The sequence below is a fragment of the Strongylocentrotus purpuratus genome, unplaced genomic scaffold, assembly GCF_000002235.5.
Source record: "Strongylocentrotus purpuratus isolate Spur 01 unplaced genomic scaffold, Spur_5.0 spur5_scaffold_4, whole genome shotgun sequence".
NCBI classification, from domain to species: domain Eukaryota; kingdom Metazoa; phylum Echinodermata; class Echinoidea; order Camarodonta; family Strongylocentrotidae; genus Strongylocentrotus; species Strongylocentrotus purpuratus.
Window position 1 is genome coordinate 33,714,900 of NW_022145610.1, and position 19,360 is coordinate 33,734,259.

At 36.8% G+C, this 19,360-nt stretch overlaps 1 protein-coding gene across 2 annotated transcripts in view; it reads right to left on the bottom strand.

Moving 5' to 3' along the window:
- Positions 1-14,142: 14,142 nt before the first annotated feature.
- The window catches only part of LOC576285 (transient receptor potential cation channel subfamily A member 1 homolog), a 37,876-nt gene continuing 32,658 nt past the window's right edge, over positions 14,143-19,360 (bottom strand). For both annotated transcript variants that reach the window (XM_030997022.1, XM_030997023.1), the window contains exons 22-25: positions 19,038-19,250; positions 18,442-18,510; positions 17,960-18,145; positions 14,143-16,504 (exon numbers count right to left, since the gene is read on the bottom strand). In XM_030997022.1, the coding sequence (XP_030852882.1) occupies positions 16,361-16,504; positions 17,960-18,145; positions 18,442-18,510; positions 19,038-19,250 (612 nt within the window). In that variant the 3' untranslated portion in view covers positions 14,143-16,360. The remainder of the gene's footprint in view (positions 16,505-17,959; positions 18,146-18,441; positions 18,511-19,037; positions 19,251-19,360) is intronic.

Genomic DNA, 19,360 nt, shown 5'->3' on the forward strand with positions numbered 1-19,360 from the left:
ACCAGAGCCCAAATGCCTTATCCTTGCCCAGGTATAGCCTTAAACAACCTAAGACATGCTAATGTGGGTATATTTCACCTTCTCATCTGTAATGATAATAATAATAATCAGGGGTGTCGATTTGTATCCGTGGTTGGGGGGGGGGGGGGGGATGATAGATGCCAAGATATTTTCGGCAATCGATCAAAGCAACCAAGAGGTAAAAGCGTGTGGCAGGTTGCACCCCCTCCCTTTCAAGTTATTAACTTTTTCAAGTCACCCTAAAAAAAGATAACATTTCAGAGAATATAAGAGTGGTAATAAAATTAATAACATGCTAAATTTTAGTCCTGACTCTTACCTGCAGTGTAGGCCACGAAATTTAGACATTACCCCCCCAAAAAAAATCCAATGGTGAGGGATATCAACTTGTGAAAGTAATATGTTACCAGTGGGCAAATGCATTAATAAGCGACCAGGAAAGGTTCATGTAGACAGAAAATTCTTTATTTCCTGGTGATAGAAACATACATTTTATGAATATTGATGTCTCCAAACAACATTCATTGTGAAAAACCCATTCCAATATTCTGTGTAAGGAGATCTCAAAAAAACATTGTTCTCATTAGTAAACGAAAAACATATTGCTCTTGGTTCTTCATTGGACTCTCTTCTTTCTTTAATTAAACCAACTGAATCCTCTCTGCGCGAAAATCAATTCAATGAAACAGAATATCACTGATGCAAAATTTGGTTCTCAAAATGACAGAATATTTCCATTCCTGATCTCATACAAACTGTTCGTTTCTTAAAAACATAAAATGAAATTTACGTTCCAACTACCAAACAACAAATTTCTATTATCTCCTTCTTCACCCAGATATACTTATCATACCAGATACGCTCTAAAATATAAGCACAATATTCCCCTAAGGCCCTGACCAGAGCACTATTTTTTTCTTCAAAAACTATAACCAGTCTTTAATAGAAGGTGAATTATTATTGGAAGGGTGTTATAAACAAAACTTCAAACTTAATAACATTCTAACCTTCAAAAACACCTTAACTATCTTATGCCTGTAACGTTTGAATACAATACATAGGCCTACATCAGCTTTTCAATAAAACAAAAATAAGTTGTGACATAATAATCTTTCTCCAAAATATCGAACTGGAGTATTCTTTTGTATCGCTTGTTTATGTACATACAAGGAGCTTATTTTCAAGAGGCACTAGATCCATGCGTGTAACTTAAGAAAGAACTCTTTGTTTACCCGATTTTGTTCAGGTGTCAATTGAATATTGTTATTAAAAGATGCATGTGTTCATACTTTCCCTCGTAATTTAGGTTAATAATTTTGTTCAAGGTAATTAGAGGAAAATGTATATCATTATCTCCATTTGCTATCAAAAGATTTTGCTCCTTTCGGAAAATAGCTCTTCAAATGTTTTACATTTGGAGATATAAATAAAAAAAAAGAAATGGATGAAATCAATAAAATAAAATAGATACCGAGTATGAATCAGGGAACAAACTGAAAGTTTCGTCTCCTACATGCTGCCATTTGGACAAAACCGTCTTTCTCTTGTCTTTCTTCCTTTTCTCTTCCCCCTTCCTTTTTTCTTCTGCCCGTTTCTTCCCCTTTTTTCTTTTCCCCAGGTAGCAAGCCCATATGGGGCCCAAATGGGGATGCTCTGGGTCACTTGTGCCATCTGGGCTAAATGGACCCCATATATGTATCCCATATGGGGCCAATATTTAGTAACCCATATGGGATCTATCTGAGCCAGCCCTTATGGGTCCCAGATGGGATTAAGCTGGACATACCCATTTGGGCCCTATTTGGTATGGGTCCCATCTGGGTCCCATCTGTCTGATATGGGTTTACCCATATGGGTCCCATTTGCTTCTTGGGTACAGATGCCTTAAGGGCCCCAGATGGTTTTTCATATGGGGCCCATGTTTCAGATAATATGGGACCCATGTGGGTCCCACATGGGCTTCCTACCTGGGTTTTTATCCTCCCTGTCTCTCATTATCTCTCTCTCTCCCACTCTCTACTTCTTTTTTTGTACTTTTGCGCTTCGCGCTTAACAATTAGCTCGTTGCATTTAACGCTGCGGCTTTGCATTTGGCGCACTGCATTTCTATGATGCTGTTGATTGAATAAATTGAATCATCAATTCCTGATGAAGCCGCATGAGCGAGAATTCAATTTGTTGTTGTCTCATATACGGATGTCTCATTTACTTCGTCTTCTATTTTTACATGTATTATGAAAATGAGATAGCAAAATGTGTATATTGATGGTCATCTTGCGAGTATTGACCATTAACAACTCTCATCGGGCTCTCATAATTTTTTTGGTGAAATATTGGGGGGGGGGGGGATGATTGTACAGGCCACCCCCACCCCCACCTGAAATATTGGGCGTCTGCATCGACACCCATGATAATAATAATAATAATAGGCATTTCTATAGCGCCGCCTATCCAGAAATTCTACTCTGAGGCGCACTAATTTTCACTAATTCTCACCATACTACTTACACTTAGTCAAATTGTTTTTGATGTTTACTAAGGATTAGGGTTTCTGCAATCCAATTCAATTCAATTCAATTCAATTTTATTTCATTCATTTTAAAAAGACAACATTTCATATAACAACCAGCTATATAACATAAAATACACATTAAGAACATATTTGACATTTGGACATAAAATAAACTAAATAGGTTGCAACCTAAAAGGAAAAAAATAATCCTTATATAAAGGTTGACCCTCTTTTATAATAAAAAAATATGAAATATATCCGTTACTAAACATTATACTATACACAAATCAAGACAACAAACATACATACAACAAACAAATAAAAAATATATACATGGATTGTAAGTAACTATATTCCAAAGGGCTTATTATAATGGCTATTGCTTGGATCCACACAATTTAGAGGTCACGAGTCAAATATGAAATATTATACTCACCGTTTGCCTAGAGCCTGCCAAATGCGAAATGAATCTTGGAATGAGGCGCCGAGTCCTCTCCTCAGAAATAGTAATTCACTTATAGAGCTAAAATGATTCACACATAATCTTACACAATTCAAATAAAAGTAACAGGCAACAAGTAACATAAGAGGTCTCTTCTAGAACATGTTTTAAATACGTTTATCTCTTTCGCAGGATAAGAGGAGAGTTTGTCTCTGGGTCATGACAGACACCAAAACATGCAGTGTGTCAACAAAAATGATCTAGAAATCAATCTAATGCAGATTCCTTTTGCACAAATCTGCTTCGCTCCATCATATTTGTATGTGGAAGCGACGGGCAACCCGTATGAAATGAAAGAATGGGCTGCGTGTGGCGACATGGTCTAAAAGTGTAACATGGTGCTATACGCTCCTGAAAAGTTAGTCGATGCGTGTGAACGGACGCACAGTGCGTTGAAATTGCATAAATCTGACTGTACGTTGTTCTATTCGCTCGAGCCAGCTACCTGCTATGTTTTATGAATGGAAGAAATAAATAATATCGGAAAAGGAAACTAAGGTATACAGAAACGGATGAAAATATTTAAAAGAAATAAATAAATTGAAAGATAAAAAAAATATGAAGAATGAAAGGAAAACGATATAAAAATGGAAATGAGCAGGATTCCATATTATTTCTTTTTCTTGTATCTACCTCACGTTTTTCTATACCATTTTCTTTGTTTCTTTCCTTTCTCTTTTTCCTCTTCTATTTTTTCCCCCTCTTATTTTCTCTCTAATTTTACAACTTCTCTTCGGTTTCTTTCTTTATAGTAAAAGAGGGGGCTGTGGTGATTTTCAAATTTAAATTTTCTAAATTATTTCCCGTTTGTTTCTTTTTTGTGTATTTGTGTGTTTATATTGTGTTTATTGCTGTCTTTTGTGATATCTTTAACTATTGTATACTCAGTACTACAAACTATTATATTCTGGGGAACTTTTTCAAAACAAGGCAACCATTTCATTTGAAGTTATCGTATTTAAAGCGACTAAAAGCAACCTTTTCTTTAATTTCCTCCAAAGCTCACTCGTTACGCTCGCTCGCAGTTATTGTTGATGTAATTATGTTACTCATTTGAGATATTTCAGTATGGTATTGTTGGTGCCCCCATTTAAGAAAACGCTTAGCTCCTCCCCCCCCCCACACACTCCCTGAATATATTGATTAATATATAAATTCGGCGAAACATGCTGAAGCTAGCTAATTAGTTCTAGCGACTAAGTTCTCCGGAGGATTGTAAACTATAAACTCCTTAAGATGTCTAGCTTCCTCTTAAGGCTTATATTACTTTAGCTTTAAAACAACGTTTATGGACTAAAATCGACCGATTTGATATTCACGTCTGGAAATTATATATCAGAACTGCATATTCTGAGATTTTCATGGTCGAAGCCATCATGGAATGGCCTTATAACTAGAGCTAACCAACCAAACAAAAGAATGCATGTCTGTCGCTCAGTGAGTCGGTGGGCATTGTGATGCAATTAATAAAGTGGCCTGGGACGGCCCTGGGTATCTTCCTCAGCAAGTGGAAATTTTAGTCTGCTGATCCCAGACAGAAAATAAACTACTATACGTGATGTTTGGGGGGGGGGAGGGGAGAGGGAGGGGGAGGGGGAGGGGGAGGGAACTCTAATATATATCAAATGCCAGTGCATCTTAATATTCTTCCCACAATTCAATCATTTAAATCTACTACACTACATAATCTAGAAAATTTCAAATCTTTTGTTGCAAATGTAATTATGTTTACGTCCCTACGACATTCTTTTCAAAATGGAAATTCCTGCAAGACTCATTATTACATCATGTAGGAGGGAGGTTCTCTATGTTAAATTAAAAACAAAATCATCTCCCGACATTTGACGATTCTACAAGTAACCTTGCTCGCAGCCTAACGAATTTTTCGTCTCCAAAGAAAAAAACATTGTTTCGTGGAACTGAGTGTGCATGTGGTGTTTTTTATTCTCCTTCTTACTTAGACCCCGTTCTCACTCACTTTGAAAGTGGTCTTAGTTAGACCGCTCCAGAGGAACGGGTCTTGGGGAACGGTTTGCGAGCGTTCACACTCCGAGCAGTTTTTTATGGCTCAAACCGCTCCACGAGTCAAAGTGGTCTTGTTGCTATGGCAGCTCAGGTCAGCAGGTCAATTTTTTCGCGCGCGGAATACAAACCGTATGTACCGTACTACATGTTTCGCACGGAACGTCACTAGCTCACTTCCGGTCAAAGTACGCTTCCGTTCACATTGCACGTTATTAATAAGACCCGTTCCTCAAGGAGCGGTCCAGAAGTCCACTTCCTGGACCACTTTGACCCCGTTCTCATTCACTTCGTTGGAGCGGTCTAACTAAGACCCGTTCCTCAGGAGCGGTTCTTAGGTGAGTGAGAACGGTCAAAGTGGTCCAGGAAGTGGACTTCTGGAGGTGGTCTTGAGGAACGGGTCTTATTAAGAGCGGTTTAGACCGCTCTAACGTGCAATGTGAACGGAAGCGTACTTTGAGCGGAAGTGAGCTAGTGACATTCCGTGCGAAACATGTAGTACGGTACGTACGGTTTGTATTCCGCGCGCGAAAAAATTGACCTGCTGAACTGAGCTGCCATAGCAACAAGACCACTTTGACTCGTGGAGCGGTTTGAGCCATAAAAAACTGCTCGGAGTGTGAACGCTCGCAAACCGTTCCTCAAGACCCGTTCCTCTGGAGCGGTCTAAGTAAGACCACTTTCAAAGTGAGTGAGAACGGGGTCTTTGACCGTTCTCACTCACCTAAGAACTGCTCCTGAGGAACGGGTCTTAGTTAGACCGCTCCAACGAAGTGAATGAGAACGGGGTCTTAGTTTATATCATGCGAACGATATGGGTTTACACAAAGAGAGAGAGAGAGAGAGAGAGAGAGAGAGAGAGAAAGAGAGAGAGAGAGAGAGAGAGAGAGAGAGAAAGAGAGCAAGAGAGAAAAGGGAGAAAAGAGTGACTTTGCCTGGAAACCACACAAATCTATATCCGATCCCTATTAGTCATAACATGATTTACGGACCGGCACACTCTTTATATCACGTCGCATTATCGTAGGTGAATAAGATATTTCATACGGATGTGCTTGTAACAAGGGTAACCGGTAACAGAAGAAAGAAAAATACATTTGAAAGAAACATTCTGAAAGGAAACGTACCTTGGTTGAAATCTTTTGTAATGATGTTCACGCTGTTAGTTTTACATAAAAAATCATCCTATGATCACTGATTGTAACCGTGGGAGCGTGGTTGGAAAACTATTTGACGTGTAAGCATGTCCAAATTTGGGTATTACTTCGTTCTGCTTTGATACAAACATTCCTCGATACAATAATAAACATTGTTCGAGAAAACTCAGACAGACATATGACGGAAGTGGAAAATGGAAACAATATTTCTGTTTATGACACTTTACTTAATAGTCAGGTCCAGATTTCAGGTTTGTATGTATGTATATGTATATGTATATATATATGTATCATAATGTAATTTAGGAAATATGTGAAAAATCCTAAAATGTAAATACCGAACTACAGAGTGAGTCAGAAAAAATGTTCCACTTTTTAAAAGTTGTATTGTTTGAAAATGAATATTTAATCATAGGTTTCATGATATTTCTTGATAAAGTTATCCTCCCAGTAAATTTAGGTATAATTTTCATTTGAATCTCTGCATGCATGACTGAACATCAGACAATCTTTACAAGACTGCCAGTTCTAATTTGCGCAAAGTTACTGGGCGAGTAATAAAACAGTGCATTGAACAAAGACAGTCAGACAAACAGACACAGGCACACAGAAAAATGTTGTTAATTATTATTATTATTATTATTATGTTTAAGTGGCATCACCCTGACAATCTTTCCCTTTAGTACATATTCACTACCACCATCCTCATTGTCATCATCTTAATCTTCATCATTATCATCATTATCATCATCATCATCATCATGAAGCACAACATCCGCCAATACGCACCAAGAGGACAGCGACCACTCAACTTTTCGTACGAGAAGAAGAATTCCCGACAAAAAGTAACAGTTTGGGTGAGCCTTGTCGGGAATGGAACGCTCATTTGTGGGCGAGTGCATGTGCGTGTGCGTGTGTTTGCACATGTGTGTATGCGTGGGTGCGTGTGTGTGTGTGTGTTTGTCTGTCTGGCTGTCTTTGATCAAAACACTGTTTTATTCCTCACCCAGCAACTTGGCGCGAGTAAGATCTGGCAGTCTTCTATAGATTGTTTGATGTTCAGTGATGCATGCAGAGATTCAAATGAAAATGGTACCTAAATGTACTGGGAGGATAACTCTATCACGACATATCATGAAACCCATTATTAAATATTCATACTTCAAACAAAACAACTTTTAAAAGGTGGGACATTTTTTCTGACTCACTCTGTACATTGATGCATTTAGCTATTGTATGCTCTACTTGAACCTAAGAGGGCTTGTAATCGTTAAGCTGATGTTGAATACATTGAGGAAAACAGAATTATACAGAATTTTTTTATTTGCAGTGCTTAACAATGGTAAAAGAATATCAGAACTATACAAAGTACATTTAGGCATATATATCATGTGTAAGGTGAAAAACACACGGGTTCGTCTTTCAATACTTCAGTTGTTGACAATTCATATTATCACATTAGATTCCTCGGTCCCCGGTACAAAATATTACAGATATATGTACTTTTATCAATTTTTATGAAATTCATTTATTCTCTGGCATACTCTAATATCAGTTCAGTTCAGTTCAGTTTATTGAATTCCATCTTTAAAAACAATTTTACAAAGTAAAAACATGCAATTTCATGTCACCGACGGAAACCCAGTACATGAAATACAACATTGTAGGATGCAAAAGTCAGAAGATAGCAAAGGGGAAATGTGAGGGAAAGAAAGAAAGAAAGAGAGAGAGAGAGAGAGAGAGAAGATAACAAACTGGATAAAAACATTCAGTGATAGTCTTGCGCAATTAAAAAACTTTTGAGATTACGTTTAAAACTGTTGTAAAATGAGATTGAAGTTTTATTAGTTGGAGGCAAGTTCCAAATTTCAGGTGCATGATGTCTGCAAAAATATGATGCAAAATTTGATGCAAACGACATTTAAGCTATGTAACATATTCATTCCCTAACATATAGGACGATTGTTTTACTGATAAACGATGATGTTACGAATTTGGTAAAGGTTGGTGTAGAAAACAAGAAAATTTGTTTATTTTGAAACACCAAATTATTACAAAATCACTAGATATTGCTTTGTATTACAAATATGTTCGAGAATTGCCCGCCTCCCCCCAAATAGGCTTAGTTTTCTGAAGTCTGCGTACCCGAAGAATTAAGGGAGTCGTGATCGATATAATTCAAGAAAAACGTTATAAAATTATATGGATATTATGATGCCTCTCTACTCTACTACTCTATCAGGATGTCTTTTTTTCATGAACTATGCTTTTAAATTATTATCCCAAATAACACCTGCCGACGAATATCGCAAGGTCTATTTGTTTTTAAAAACATCTTTCAATCACACTTCGGCCTGTTTTTGCCATAAATTGAATTGTTTATGACACTACAGTATACATAATGTCAAGTACAAAATATCAGAAATATTGATATTACGTGGGTCTCATTACTACGACTCTTCATTCTGTTAAAACGTGTTCTCTGACTTAACTATTCAACAAATTTCTTTCTTCGAATGACAACAGAATCCCCTTCTCAACCAAACACACTGACTTGGGGCATTTTTCATTCCATATTTGAATATTTCAAAAATGTCAAAATGATTTGAACACATTTCAATGAGAAAGGAACAATAAACCTTTCCTTGAACGATAAACCAAAATGAACCTACCTCTTGTTTAATAGGGAATGGCTAGTTGGTCTAGTGTTCATGTCCATGTTACCTGTTAGCCTACAAACTGACTTTTATCGGACCCAGGATTGAAACTTGAGTCTGTCCTTCATGTAAATCATCATATCTCATTGATATACGTCTATATAAAAACATATAAAAACACGCAAGCACACACAAACACCCGCAAGCGCACGCAAATACACGCACGCGCGCACACTCAAACACACGCACGCTTACGTAGATGAATAAAACAATTACCGTGTTTACACAGTGATCCGCCTCGAGGGTTGAAGCCGCGAGGTGTGTTGAACCCGGCAATGTTATATCATGTAAACGGGATCCCAGTGCCGGGTCCAACACGCATCGCGGCTTCAACCTGGCTTCAACCCTCGAGGCGGATCACTGTGTAAACACGGTAATTATTCAGTGCGTATACAAAAAAAAAAGTATAATTATATTTATAACCTGTGTAACCATCAATTATATTTCATTTTAAAGAGTAAGTTATTTAAATAATAAATCTGCTGCCACGGATGACAGAGTAGCAGTCTATCGAAAAAGTGTTGTAAAAAATCTCCTGTACCAATTTAGTGATGCAATGAATTTGGGTCAAAAGCCTTTTAATACCCATTGTTATTTAGTCCGAAAACAATTGTTAACATTTTCGCATTGATTTTGTGCCTAAGAATAGAAAAGGTAATAACGTCAACTCAGACTCGAGCTAAGGCTTATTAACCAGCGAAATTAATGATATTCGTTTTGCTTTCATGACACAATCTTGGCTTCTCTCGCATCGTTTGTTTAAAGGGACTTGGTAACATTGTTAAGTTGAGAGAAATGGTGCTAAGGTAGTGACTTCAATGCTAGATGTACAGTTAAAAATGATCTGAAAGTTTGAGTGGAAACTGACCATTATTAATGGAAAAATGATCCGATCGATTTCCTTAATTCTCCCAGCTATTTGATTACAATTTAAGTACATTTTAGGTGAATGTAAATCGTCACAAAGCAATGAATTGGCTCTGTAAACAATTCCAGACATTTCAGTGTTGAAAGATTTTTAAAAGCCTTATTTTCATGGAAAAACGGTTGGGAAAAATTCAAAAAAGTTTGGGAGAATTTACTGTTTAATCAGTGTTAGAGAGTGTTGCACAATAACGCCTTCAGAGAAAACCATGAATATATTTGTGGTTTGAGAATTTTTTCAGGACTTTTTGCCTGTTTTAGGTTTAGTACACTAGAAGGAATAAAATATGTAACATTTCACACACAAATTACACATTTTTTCATCAACCTTCAACAATGTTACTGAGTCACGTCTTGGCAAATTGGACAAAGATTACTTGTATAGATGGACCACTGGCGTACTGATGGGGGGGGGGGGGGGGGGGCTTGGGGGCAGTCGAACCCAAAAAAAGAAAATCAAACGTGGTTTATTTCTAATTCGATTCCAGCGACATACAAAATGGTGCTGAAATGACATGATTTTCCAGGTTTTTTTCCCTCACTTTTGCCCATTATGCCATTATGCCGATTATATTCATCCCATACAAATCATGTTCAGATTGCTAAATAAGTTATTGTAATGCTCGCCCATTTCAAACTTTGTTGGACAAGGATATTGAATTTGCCTTAGGTTGGTTTTGAAAGTCGTTTGAGTGATTTTGTCACGTGTTATTTTAATCTTTGTTTTGTTCTTGTTTTGTTTCAAAAAGTATTCTAATATTTGGCTATTGTTTAATTTGTATATTGTTTTACTCGACTTTTATCTGAGCTTATCTTTATGCGTTTACGCAAGAAAGCCATTCACAAACATTTAACAAACGTATCTGTAAGACATTTAATCAAGGCATTTCTTCTAAAAAAAAATGAGCATGTATATCATTACATTAACAATAATATATCGACTAAAATAATGATCTGTTTTGATGTTATATATTCTTGTATGTAGAAGCGAAGCGTGTCTCCAGGAATTTACGGGGCACGGATGGGAGAGGGTGAAATTGCCTCCCTCTTTGCGTTTCTTTCTTTCTTTCTTTCTTCTTTTCTATCGTTTCTACAATTCCATTAGTGGGGAGGGGGCGGAGCACGTGCCCCTATGCGCCAAAGAGGCTACGCCATTCCTTGTTTGATTCACTAAGGTTATAACGGAAAGCAAAACATGGACTTTCGCTGTAAGCCGCTACATCAAAGCATAACAGGAACAGAAAAATTATAAACATGCTTCAAATTTAGTAGAACGAAAAGAATTTAAACGGTTTAAATAAACAAATATTGATAAACACTTGTACATCAATTTATCAGAAAAGATGTGCTAGTGACGAGCCATATACGCAAAGAAAACAGAAATTACATTGAAATAATTGCCAATAGTCATTTATTAATATCTCTCACCTCAATCCACCCAACAGTTAGTACATGCTTTTGTTACTTCGCACCTTGATAATTGCAATTCATTACTCTTTCGACTACCAGCCAACCAAATTAACCGATTGCAAAAAGTTCAGAATGCTGCTGCTCGCCTTGTAACTAACTCTAGAAGATTATCACATATCACTCCTATCTTGAAATCTCTGCACTGGCTCCCTGTTCAACAGCGTGTGATCTATAAAGTTCTACTCTTAATCTATCGTGCACTAAATGATCTAGCTCCTGAATATATTTCATCCCTTCTATCGCCCCACTCCGCAGGTCGTTCTGGTTTACGTTCATCACATAATATTAGGCTTAAAGAAATACGTACTAAAAGAAATTGGGGGGGGGGGTAAAGTATTTGCATCAGCAGCTCCTTTGTGGAATAAGTTACCTTTCTCTATTCAAACAGCCAACACTCTTTCTACTTTCAAAACTGGGCTTAAAACTCACCTGATGCTCAATGCATATGTTTAAATGTCAATGTTCTTTTTATACAATGCATACAAAACAAACAATCACACTGTGCCGCATTGTATGTACCTTGGCACCATAAAGTTGTGTTATCTAATGGAAGTTAACATTTAATATTTCTTTAATCTTAAGTATGTTGAATATTAATTTGAATTATTTGTATGCGCCTTGAGCATATCTAGAGATGGATATGTTGCGCTTTATAAATATTGTTATTATTATTATTATTACATACAGAGATACACATTCATATCAAATAATCGCCTATGACATGTGGGTAGGCCTTAAATTTTTTTTTTTCACTGAAATATTGTAATTTCAATTAATCGTAGCTACTGTGCGAGTGATTACATCTACGAGAGTGCTGCTTAAACATGGTATAGTGATTCAATAAGAAAACATCTTTGTACTTCAAACTTATTAAACATAATTATACCTCATCATTTAGGGATTTCCCGTGTAACTGGGATCCACGCACACTTATCCGAGTGCACGGGGGTACTGGTGCGTCGACTAGGCTTCTCATTAGTCACCTTTATGTATATTGAGAGTGTATTGAAATTAGCAATATCTCTTTACGGAAATAACATTGGAAGCTCATATTATGCATAGAGAATCTCGGCATGGAACCATTGATACAGAGAACAAAATATTTTCTGGATTATTCCGCTTTAACTTTATATGGGCACAACATTGTTGTTACTGAATCTTTTTTCACATGAAAGAGAAAGTTGAGTCCCGGTATTTATGAAATATAATTTGTGGGCTTTCTCATTTTTTTTTATGTCAGTTTGGAAAAAATATCATAGAAGAAAATAGAAATGCTCCAAGCATTGCCTTTCGTATGCTTTCATGTTCAAAATATCACGAGAAATAGATTAAAGGTAAAGACCAGTTATGGTCATGCGATTGCATTGTGAAAGAAACGTTGTGGAATCGATCAGAAAAGGTTGATCATCTAGCATCTAGCATCTGCAAGGTTCTGGAATCATCAAAATGATAAGAAATTTGGCCCATTCTTCGTAAAGTTACAAGCACTATACACAGAAAGATGTATATGGGACTATATCTCTCACAGTCCATGAGAGAAACAAATTTACCAAATATATGAATTAGTAGGCGGTTTCCCAGCAATTTTTTTATCATCATATAGTCAAAACATATTCTTTCACATGATTGGTAATGAGAGCTTCCATTTCATTTTTTGAAATTGGGGCGTTTCCAATACTGGTCTTTACCTTTAAATGTTCGGCCCAAACTGTTATGCCACATGTACGTGTAGTGCCATGTACACATTCTTGCGTGCGGTGTATGTGTTTCCAGCAAAATTTAGCAAATTTCTTCCGATTCTTATCATTCTAAAACTTTTGTTTGCATTTATTAATTTTATTTCTCAAGACTCCAATTCTAGTTCGTACATAGCAAGGTACATAGCAAACGTGGTTTATTTCCAATTCGATTCCAGCGACATACAAAATGGTGGTGAAATGACATGATTTTCCAGGTTTGTTTCTCTCACTTTTGCCCATTATGCCATTATGCCGATTGTATTCATCCCATAGAAATCATGTTCAGATTGCTAAATAAGTTATTGCAATGTTCGCCCATTTCAAACGTTGGTGGACAAGGATATTGAATTTGCCTTAGGTTGGTTTTCAAAGTCGTTTTTGAGTGATTTTGTCACGTGTTATTTTAATCTTTGTTTTGTTCTTGTTTTGTTTCAAAAAGTATTCTAATATTTGGCTATTGTTTAATTTGTATATTGTTTTACTCGACTTTTATTTGAGCTTATCTTTATGCGTTTACGCAAGAAAGCCATTCACCAACATTTAACAAACGTATCTGTAAGACATTTAATCAAGGCATTTCTTCTAAAAAAAATGAGCATGTATATCATTACATTAACAATAATATATCGAATAAAATAATGATCTGTTATGATGTTGTATATTCTTGTATGTAGAAGCGAAGCGTGTCTCCAGGCATTTACGGGGCACGGATGGGAGAGGGTGAAATTGCCTCCCTCTTTGCGTTTTTTTTCTTTCTTCTTTTCTATCGTTTCTACAATTCCATTAGTGGGGAGGGGACGGAGCATGTGCCCCTATGCGCCAAAGAGGCTACGCCATTCCTTGTTTGATTCACTAAGGTTATAACGGAAAGCAAAACATGGACTTTCGCTGTAAGCCGCTACATGAAGGCATAACAGGAACAGAAAAATTATAAACATGCTTCACATTTAGTAGAACGAACAAGAATTTAAATGGTTTAAATAAAACAAATATTGATAAACACTTGTACATTAATTTATCAGAAAAGATGTGCTAGTGACGGGCCATATACGCAAAGAAAACAGAAATTACATTGAAATAATTGCCAATAGTCATTTATTAATATCTCTCACCTCAATCCACCCAACAGTTAGTACATGCTTTTGTTACTTCGCACCTTGATAATTGCAATTCATTACTCTTTCGACTACCAGCCAACCAAATTAACCGATTGCAAAAAGTTCAGAATGCTGCTGCTCGCCATGTAACTAACTCTAGAAGATCATCACATAATCACTCCTATCTTGAAATCTCTGCACTGGCTCCCTGTTCAACAGCGTGTGATCTATAAAATTCTACTCTTAACCTATCGTGCACTAAATGATCTAGCTCCTGAATATATTTCATCCCTTCTATCGCCCCACTCCGCAGGTAGTTCTGGTTTACGTTCATCACATATTATTAGGCTTAAAGAAATACGTACTAAAAGAAATTTGGGGGGGGGGGGTAAAGTATTTGCATCAGCAGCTCCTTCTTTGTGGAATAAGTTACCTTTCTCTCTTCAAACGGCCAACACTCCTTCTACTTTCAAAACTGGCTTAAAACTCACCTGATGCTCAATGCATATTGTTAAATTTCAATATTCTTTTCATACAATGCATGCAAAACAAAAAAAGTCACACTGTGCCGCATTGTATGTACCTTGGCACCATAAAGTTGTGTTATCTAATGGAAGTTAACATTTAATATTTCTTTAATCTTAAGTATGTTGAATATTAATTTGAATTATTTGTATGCGCCTTGAGCATATCTAGAGATGGATATGTTGCGCTTCATAAATATTGTTATTATTATTATTATTACATACAGAGATACACATTCATATCAAATAATCGCCTATGACATGTGGGTAGGCCTTAATTTTTTTTTCTTTCACTGAAATATTGTAATTTCAATTCATCGTAGCTACTGTGCGAGTGATTACATCTACGAGAGTGCTGCTTAAACATGGTATAGTGATTTAATAAGAAAACATCTTTGTACTTCAAACTTATCATACATAATTATACCTCATCATTTAGGGATTTCCCGTGTAACTGGGATCCACGCACACCTATCCGAGTGCACGGGGGTACTGGTGCGTCGACTATAGGCTTCTCATTAGTCACCTTTATGTATATTGAGAGTGTATTGAAATTAGCAATATCTCTTTACGGAAATAACATTGGAAGCTCATATTATGCATAGAGAATCTCGGCATGGAATAATTGATACAGAGAACAAAATATTCTCTGGATTAGTCCGCTTTAACTTTATATGGGCACAACATTGTTGTTACTGAATCTTTTTTCACATGAAAGAGAAAGTTGAGTCCCGGTATTTATGAAATATAATTTGTGGGCTTTCTCATTATTTTTTTATGTCAGTTTGGAAATATGACGAGAAATAGATTAAAGGTTCGGCCCAAATTGTTATGCCACATGTGCGTGTAGTGCCATGTACACATTCTTGCGTGCGGTGTATGTGTTTCCAGCAAAATTTAGCAAATTTCTTCCGATTCTTATCATTCTAAAACTTTTGTTTGCATTTATTGATTTTATTTCTCAAGACTCCAATTCTAGTTCGTACATAGCATGAAAACAAAACATTTTCCATAGTCCTAGTTTATACAAAACTGCAACATAATTATAACTAATGTCTTTATCATTTGATAGACAAACATAAATACAACATGATTCATTGTTCATTATTTCACAATGTATAGGACCAAAATATATCACAATTACATAATAGGCAAATATTAACGCACTACACAGTTATTTCAACGCAAAAACTAGGACAATCATTCCTTTTTTCTTCTTCAGAATGAGACATATAACATATTATTATACAGAATTGAAATTATGAGTTTTACTTTAATTAATACACTATCTACCCAAAACCCCTCTCCCTTCACTTAACGGGGTACATCGATTCTTATGTACTGCATATTCAAATTGTACGCACTCTTTTTAAACAAGGTTATTCTTGACAACCTTAAATGTTGTTCGAAGCATAGCAACATATAATGTATGCAGACTGGATTCCAAGTATTGTAGTTCCTTCATTAATATCAGGGTAATGGAATTGGTCGTCACTAGGTCCCAAGGATAGAAACATCAATGATCAGTAAACCGGTCTATTGCTTCAGGACAGTTACTTTCAAAATGCAATCGAATGATCAGAACTCATCTGTTATCTTTAAACTGTATCTGAGCACAATAATTCTTGCTTTTTATCTTTTTGTGAGATAAAACCATTCAGTTCTTGGATACTGGTCACTGCTTCATGCTGAGCTGGGTCTTGATATCGATGACATTCTCTGACAGTCCCATCAACTTTCTGCTGATGTCATTCATTTCCTCTGCCATGTCCTCTATCATCATTTCAGTTGTCTTGATGAACTCAACACTCTCATCTTCCTGGAAACGAAAGATTCGGACAATGTTAAGTCACGAGATCGGACGCTCAATAGCCCGACAGCCCACGTAACCGACAATGTCGGTCTTGTAAGCCCTTTGACAACGTTTTTTAATAGTTTCACTAGACTGACGGCACAAGAGACTGACAGCCCTGTCACGGAATGACTCTTTTTTTGTTCTAAAAGTTATGTTTAAGACTTGTGACGAGACTAGAAGAAATAGTTCGGAGAAGAAGGGGAAGACGAGAGTTGTTATCTACGTAATGGCAGTTCGCCAACAGCGACGACAGTCGCTAACAGTTTAGCAGTTTGCTTGCAGTTCCAGCATTTCTATGTTGAGATGGGAACTCTTTAGATAATCCTTAAGGTATGTTTATTCATTGATTTATATATTTTATAATAGAGTGCTGTAAAATGCCACTGAAAGTAGTTGCAAGTTGTAGAGATTACAGTCGCACTATGGAAGCGATGGCCTATATGAATGTGTGTAGTGACGTGAAACGAATCGCGAACATGGATTCGTTGAAAGTTTGATTGATAGTTTAGGCGGTCTGTTTTGAAGACCTTTTCCTTTGTGAAAGATAAAGTAGTTTAAAATTGATGGTTGTCAGGAAGATGATATGTGAATTTAACTTAGTTATGAGCATGAGTATAGACTTCGAATAAGTTAAGACCAAACTATGTTGACTTGCGTATGTACGTGTGAAGGTATCTTAGTTACGACAACCTCTTCACGCACGATTTAATGTGCGGATGAATATCATTTTAGAGATAACGTGATAAGTTCATGATAGTCTCGTTTTAGCGCTTGAGAAAGTTTCTTGTTTATGTTATTGATTATTCTGTTGTCTATGGTTATGCATTTATGCTTCTTTAAAGATTCGTGGTTTATCGAAAGTTGGCATATTATTATAACTATAAAATTTAGATTTACTGACACAAGAATGGAACTTGAGTATATGTGGAAATTGGATTCCCAAGTGTTAAACGTATTGCAAGAACATGTATTTAGTGTTTTCATTTGTTGTATTTTGCAGGAATTATCCCACACAGTTGTTGAATTTCTCTTCACTTTCCAATGATGATCCACGACAGCGTCACAATAAAGGAACCAACATGAGTTAAACGGATGTCTCCTTTGTTTCATCATTGAATTGCAACAACGTGTTTAAAGCTAGAACTCACATAAATCCTTTGAGTCCGTGTTCCATCACAAGCCCCCTAGACCAATAGCCTTTTAGCCATGTTGAGAGGGATCACTATTGTGTTGGTCTCGCGGGTCTAGGTCTAGTGGACCTTTCAAGAGTATCTCCTTTTAATCCAATTTATTATTATAAGCATGCATTTATTTGTTTTGTCGGTCTCATCGAATGTTGGTCTACTGGAGTGACCCCAACAGAAGAATTTAAAATCAAGAAGAAAAGGGAAAACAAACAAACAAAGTGTCAGAATTTACCGTCCTCTCGAGTTCCTCAAGAAAGACGACCAACTGATCATGAGTTTCCCTGTAGCCAGTCAATTTGTAGAGGAGCTTGGACCAAGGCGAGATCCTGGTCCAGACCGGTATTACCTGGGACTTGATAATGCTGCTCTTCCACAAAAACATGAACCTGTTGTCTTGAAGGTCTAGGATCGCCTCAGCCTACAAGTATGGGTCATTGAAGTAGAAATGATGAAGAGAAAGGTTGAGTTCTGGAAAAGGTAAAACTTTTTTTCTTTCTTTTGACATGTTTGATGTCAGTTTGGACAAAAATGTAAGAGTAGAAATGTTACATGAAAAGGATCTATCTTAAATTTCCTCAGATAAAAAAGATTAGTGATATATATGTCAAAACTGCGGACCACATTTTGATACCACACGAGTGTCCCTTTTACTCATATTTGAGCAGTGTACATTATTATGTGAGTGATTTTCAGCAAGCAGATTGGTCGACTTACCTCCAGAGTACGTTTATACATCTTCGCCTTCGTCTGAATTACTTCGATATCGTAAACTGCTAAACCGGTCTGTAATATAAAGATTCGTAATTTAGTACGGACAATACAAACACATTAAAAACGATCACAAAGACTTTCAAGAAATAGACTCATAGGTCTGAATTCACAAAGGAGGTTTAGATTTAACCGATGGTTTAAACCAGGCGCGGATCCAGGATTTCTTAGGGGAGGGGGCCCGACTTTTTGTTTTCTTTTGCTCCCGAAAATTTGAAAATCGCGCCGGCCGAAAAGTCGCTCAGTTGGGGGGGGGGGGGGGGGGGGGAGAGGAGAGGTAGTGAGTACATTTTTGTTTTGGCCCTTGGGTTATGTAAATGAAGGTTGAAACCATGGGTTAAATGTAAACCTCCTTTGTGAATTCGGGCCAAAGGCAATGTCAATGTCTATCAAATTATTTACGCATCAGTTTGAGTTTGAGTGACAACCAATAAATATTTTAAAAAAAACAGACGGCCGTAACAAAGGTTGTGGTTTAACTTTGAGGTACATTTATGAGAAGTCAAACATGAAAGAGAGAGTACTTTATCACGAAGACTTACCAAGAGATTCATGATGAGGATGGGCATGAAGATGATGAAGATGACAAATATGATATGCGTGGAGATCGGAAAGAAGACCATACTTGTGAAGTCTTCAGATGGAACCGGCTTGTATAGGTAGTCAAGGTTGTGGAAAACGCCACTATATTCGATCTCTCCAGTCATCATTGCTAGGGTTTTGCCTAAGGAGTCCGCCAGGGTGTGGAAAGGTACCTATATAAAATATATCAAGAATTATCATCATCGTTTAGCTTCCATTTTTCCTTGCTGTAGGTTGGACTTTTCATTTGCCTTATAGCCTAGTGACCCTCCTCCGGTATTCA